The 5,934-nt window shown below is 54.9% G+C and overlaps 1 protein-coding gene across 1 annotated transcript in view; it reads left to right on the top strand.

Annotated features, from left to right (window-relative positions):
* The window catches only part of SLC6A13 (solute carrier family 6 member 13), a 56,611-nt gene that overhangs the window by 1,974 nt on the left and 48,703 nt on the right, over positions 1 to 5,934 (top strand). The window contains exon 2 of the mRNA XM_008060192.2: positions 1,339 to 1,545. Coding sequence (XP_008058383.1) covers positions 1,344 to 1,545 — 202 coding nt within the window. The 5' untranslated portion in view covers positions 1,339 to 1,343. The remainder of the gene's footprint in view (positions 1 to 1,338; positions 1,546 to 5,934) is intronic.

Genomic DNA, 5,934 nt, shown 5'->3' with positions numbered 1-5,934 from the left:
TCGAACCCCTGAGCTCAGGCAATCCTCTCGCCTCGGCCTCCCAAAGTGCTGGGATTATAGACATGAACCACCGTGCCCGGCCAAGCATGGTCTTATTGTACGTACTGTTTTCACGTTATATTGTGAACATCCTTTTGTTTCCATATAGTTTTTTCTGTAACACAGTTTTGAATAATTATATAGTAGTTCACTATATGCATGTGTCATAATTTATCAACCTAGCCACCATTTTTGAACATTTTATATATTTTCTATTTTTTTGGTATTACAAAACATAAACATCCTTAATGCCAAATATTTTACCCACAGTCACAATTATTTCCTCGGGGTAAATTCCTGCAAGGGAGATTGTTGGCTTGGAGGATATGTAAAATCCCACCCTCCCAAGGGTCCTGGCATACAGAGTCAAGGAGAAGCGTGGCTAGTGAGACAAGGCTGCTTGCAAGGTGGCAGGGGGAACTTAGACGGCGCAGGGGTGAGGACATTCTTCCAGGCCCACAGGGCCAGCTCAGGAGAACCGGCAGAGTGGAAGCAAAGTCCATTCTTCAGTACCAGGGCTTTCTTCCTGAAACAGGACAGGAATATACTAGGGGGACCTCCAAAATCCCGGAATTTATTTATAAAAAACTGTGCGTTTATTCTTGCACGTTTAAACTGTAGTCACCTTCAAAGTACTCTCCCTTTGATGCAATGCACCTGTCGAGACGCTGTTTCCGCTGCTCAGAACCGTTTTTGAACTTGTCCATCTGGATGCCTTTCAGCGCTTCTGCTGTTGCTTGTTTCACCTTTTTCGAATCGGCAAGACTTGCCCCTTGGATGGATATTTTTCCATCCAGGGAAACAAGCCAAAAAAATGTTACTTGGGGTTAGATCGTGCAAATAGGGAGGGTTGGGCACGAGGGTTATGACACTTTTTGGTCAAAACTGCTGAACACTCAGCATGAAGTAGGCAAGTGTGTTGTCATGGGTGGAAGCACCAGTCACCTGCTGGCCACAACTCAGGACGTTTCTTCTCCAGCCCAGCCGCCTCTCACAATGCTAGCTGGTACACGGATGTGGATGGGTTCCTGGAACACTTACCTAGCGGGAGAAGCCTGGACCACGAGGGGTCCGCCCTCCAAAAGACAATTTCGGGTTTTCTTGGGATCCCCCCTCATCTATTCTCGGTAGCCGGTACTGAGCCTTTAGCTATGGGAGACGGTAAGGAGGACCTGGGTCTACAGAGAAGGGAGTCGAAATTCAGTGTGTTTATTCTGGTGTGAATTTGCAGGTAAAGGAAGAGGAGGGCTTTCCTTGTGGGATTCCGAAGAGTAACAGAGCACCCCACTTGTTTTCCAGGTGGGATGGATAACAGGGTCTCAGGCACAACCAGTAATGGAGAGACAAAACCGGTGTGTCCAGTCATGGAAAAGACGGAAGAAGATGGCACCCTCGAGCGGGGGCACTGGAAGAACAAGACGGAGTTTGTGCTGTCAGTGGCCGGGGAGATCATTGGCTTAGGCAACGTCTGGAGGTTCCCCTATCTCTGCTACAAAAATGGGGGAGGTGAGAGCCACCGCGCCACCCCACCCACTCCTGGAAGGAGGATGCGTCTGTCTCCCGCTCCTCCTGTCCTGCTGGGGAGTCCCGGAGATTCCTAGAGTGTTAGAGTTAGAAGGATCCTCGAGGTCATTCAGGATGCTCTGTAGGAGACCGAGGCCTAGGAAGGTGACGTGCAGTCTGGGGCTCTTTCTAGGATAGCCTGGCATCATGGGACTAGGGCGACAGGCTTGGAACCAGCCGGCTCTGAGTCTGGGTTCTGGATCTGCTGCATTTTCTCTGCGCGATCTTGGGCAAATCACTCGGGCTCTCAGAGCCTCGACTGCCGTTCCTGTAAACCGAGATCATAATGGCTGCCTTTCGAGGCTGTTGCCAGGATTAGCGAGACTGTATGCAAAGCACTTAATAAATGGTGGCTGTGCTGATGATGAAATCCATGCCAGACTGTTCTGTGGTCTTCAGATTCCTCCGCTTTGGCCTTGTGTCTTTCTCTGCCCGGCTGGCGCCCTGACATGCGCTAAGCCAGCCGTCACCCAGCACCCGCCAGACACCATAACCCTCGACACGCATGGCTCTTCTTTGACAAGTTTCCCGGGTGCAGACGCGTGCGAGTGTTGGCTGGCTGGGGAAGCATTACCTGCGGCTCTTCCCTGGGTCTTCACTGGGTCACGATCGGCTTTAATCCCCTCCCTTCTAGCCCCCTGGGGAGGATTCTGCTATCCCCACAGCAAAGGCGGTCATTGCTTTGCAACCATTAGCCCTTATGGGAGGCTTTCTACGTCTCTGTAGGAAGCCCCGGAGGGATTTCCCCAGTACTGGAGGGTTCCGGCTGGTCCGTGGGCCGGGTGATGGAAAAGCGGGTGGGGTTGGAACTCCTGGGTCTGGTCCTGTAGCCTGAGCTGAAGGCAGGTGGCCTACAGAGGTAGGACGTCAGGGAAGATGCTGAGAGGAGTTCTTTCCTGGGCCGCAGGGATCGGAGGTCCTCTAATGTGACACCCACCCTGTCACCGGTGAGCGGCCGCCTCCGGACCCATCCCGCTTGGGTCTTGGGTCTTGGGTCTTGAGTGGTTTTGGAGAGAGAAAGGATACAACACAGGGTGGGGGCAGGGCTGGAGAACAGTGCCGGAGAAGAGTCCTGGGCCCGGAGACCCTTGCTCCCAGGTCCGTGGCAACTGGGGCCCAGCCCTGGGGCTGGAAGGTGACTTGTACTTTTCCGGCGGGCTGGGAATGGGCTCACGTGTTCTTTCTCGCTAGGAATGTCTGGCCAATGGCCTGAAATCGCTGGGCTTTGCTCATTCTGCATGGCAAGGGAAGAGGGAGGCCTTCCCGCCTCGCCCAGTCCCCGGACACTCCACATGCTGGATTAGGAATTGGGGTCTGAGCACCCCCCTCCCTTGAGGGCATCAGGCAGAGCCGTGAGGTTGGCCCGAGGCCCAAGCAGGAGTCTGGGGGGGCTAAGCTGGGCACTGGGCCTCTGGATCTGGAACCCGGGAACCAGCTTAGCCCCTCACGTGGCGGAGAGATTAGGAGGTGAGCGGCTTTCCCCAAGCCTCTCTGGAATTGGGTCAAGGTTGGCCTGGGAATTAGCAGGAGGGTACGGAGAGGTGGGAGACTGATCTCCAGGTCGAAGGCGGCCCCCAGGGCTGACGGGCTGACAGAGGAAAGGGCATGGGAAGCAGCGACAGGAGGCAGGGGGCACGGGGCTCCATTTGTCGGGCGGTGCTCGGCTCCGAGCGCTGCCCCAGGGCTCTGCGGCGAGTGTGTGCGGGCCTGTCTGGTGCACAAATGCCACCCAGGGAGAAGAGGGCACATGGCTCTTGGCTTTTTACTTGTACGCAAGGGTGCTCGTGTGGGGATGTGGAGGCCATGGGCAGCTGTGGCTTCTTCCTCCCTGGGTGGAGCCTGCCTTCCAGCGCGCTGGTTCCAGTGGACAGGAGAGGGCTTTTTAGGGGTCTTGCGGTTCAGTCGTGTTCTCTTTGTTTTTACTTCCTTCTTTATTTTTTTGTCGAGATGGGGTCTTGCGATGTTGCCCAGCTGGTCTCAAACGCCCGCCCTCAAGTAATGCTTCCGCCTCGGTCTCCCAAAGTGCCGGGATGACAGGGGCGAGCCACTGCGCCCGGTGAGGTGCTCCTTGTTTAACCCTTACACCACCACCCACGATTTCGTCCCTTGGTCAAACACAGGGCTCCCCTCCCTTCCCGAGAGACGACGGCAGCTGGAATGGGGGTGTTCTGAGGGAGTTGGAGGCCGATGCCCAGGCGTGCTCTGAAGGGCCCGGGTCACCCAGGGGGACTGGCTGCAGGGATGAAAAGGCTCCTTTGCCGAGGTAAGGGGACTGATCCCGGATGGTGCGGTCCTTAGAGGAACCTAGACCCACCTGGTTTCCTGCTTGGTGGCATCCTCAGCAGTTCGCCCTCTCTGCCAACACTCGACTCGCGTTGCTCCTCCCGAGAGTAGGTCACACTGCACCTTGTCACCTTCCTGTCTCTTTGCCAAAGAAGACACCAACGCCTCTTTCTGAAGCACGGAGAGAAGGTGGGGAGGATGGAGACCCTTGAGCTTGACCCCTTTCCTCCTGGTTTAGTGATTCTCCTTAAATCCCTGGTTCTCCAACTGGGGCTCGGGCTCCAGGGTATGATAAAAATGTCCCAAGCAAGCTCTGGAGAGGGATGCCAGCACACTCTGGTGCTGGACCCTAGTGGCGGGCTTCTGGGCCCGAGCTCTAAACTGGCAGCTTCGGCCGGGCTCGGTGGCTCAGCCTGTCATCCCAGCACTTTGGGAGGCTGAGGTGAGTGGATGGCCTGAGCCCGCGGGTTCGAGACCCGCCCGGGCAACTTGGCGAGACCTCATCTCTACAATAAATCAAAAATTAGCCGGGCGTGGCAGGGTGCGCCTGTAGTTCCGGCTACTCGGAAGGCTGAGGCGGAAGGATCGCCGGAGCCCAGCAGGTCGAGGCTGCGGTGGTCGGGAGCGGCCACTGCACTCCGGTCTGGGCGACAGAGTGAGACTCCAACTCAAAAAAAAAGGAAAAAAAAAAAGTCCCAAGCAAGCTCTGGAGAGGGATGCCAGCACACTCTGGTGATGGACCCTATCCGCGGGCTTCTGGGCCCTCGCTCTAAACTGGCAGCTTCAAACGACCACTTTAGGGCTTGGGGTGGGCAGAGGCGGGGGACATTATTAGTCGTTGTCTGTGTTCAGTGGGAAGCTCAGGGATGAAGAAGTCCCCAAAGCATCATTTTAGTTCCAAACTAGAAATAAAAGATTTCTTCTCTGGTTTCTTCCAGCTTTGGCATTTGGTGGTTCTAATCTGAAATGAGTTCCAGAGGCAAGAATAAGCTAGATCAGAGGTAAACAGTTGAAAACCCAGGAAGCTGAGAATGTGGTATGAAGAAACCCATCTAAAATTGGAAGCAGGCCGGGCACGGTGGCTCACACCTGTAGTCCCAGCACTTTGGGAGGCCAAGGTGGAAGGATGACTTGAGGTCAGGGGATGGAGACCACACCGGGCCAGCATAGCAAGACCTCGTCGCCTCAAAAAATCAAAAGGTTAGCTGGGCATGTTGGTGGGAACCTGCGGTCCCAGCTACTCGGGAGGCTGAGGTGAAAGGATCGCCAGAGCCCAGGAGGTCAAGCTGTGGGGAGCCATGATGGTGCCACTGCACTCCAGCCCGGGTGACAGAGTGAGACCTAGACTCAAAAATAAATAAATAAAATGGAATGAAATAAAACGAGACGCACCAGGGAGGCTGTTTAGGGAGGTGGGTGGAAGGGACAACCACCTCTGTCCTCTCCTAGCTAAACACTCTCCCTGCTGTCCAGGGCCTGTGCCTGATCCATGTCTGAGCACGTGACCTTAGGTGCCCAGTCTCGGTCAGTTTCTCAGCACGCAGCCAACCAGTCCCTGAGACCGACTGTGCCCTTCAACGGCAAATATTGAGAGCACCTGGCCTGTGCCAGGATTGTTCTAGGTGGCCGGGATACATCTGTAAACATAACAGACCAATTCCCTGTCCCTGGGGGGCTGACTTTCTGGAGCAGAGAGACAGAAGACAAACAGCGGACATCGTAAATAAGTAAATCGCACAGCGCATCATAATTCGCAAGCATTGTGGGAAAAAGAACACAGAGAGCTGGGAAAGGGCTTTGGGAATGTGGGCATAGGTGGTGGCAGGTTTTGTTGTTTTTTTAACTTTCTGTAGAGACGAGGTCTTGCTATGCTGTCCAGGCTAGTCTCGAACTCTTGGGCTCAAGCAATCCTCTCGCCTCAGCCTCCTGGAATGCTCGGATTACAGGTGTGAGCCACCATGCCCCGCCAGTGGTTACAATTTTTTTTTCTGAGTTGAAGTCTCACTCTGTCACCCAGGCTGGAGTGCAGTGGCACACTCACAGCCACCC

Source organism: Carlito syrichta, unplaced genomic scaffold, assembly GCF_000164805.1.
Source record: "Carlito syrichta isolate Samal-C Ts95f unplaced genomic scaffold, Tarsius_syrichta-2.0.1 Scaffold304555, whole genome shotgun sequence".
NCBI lineage: Eukaryota > Metazoa > Chordata > Mammalia > Primates > Tarsiidae > Carlito > Carlito syrichta.
The sequence above is the reverse complement of the archived record's forward strand: the minus strand, read 5'-3'. Positions and strand labels throughout refer to the sequence as shown.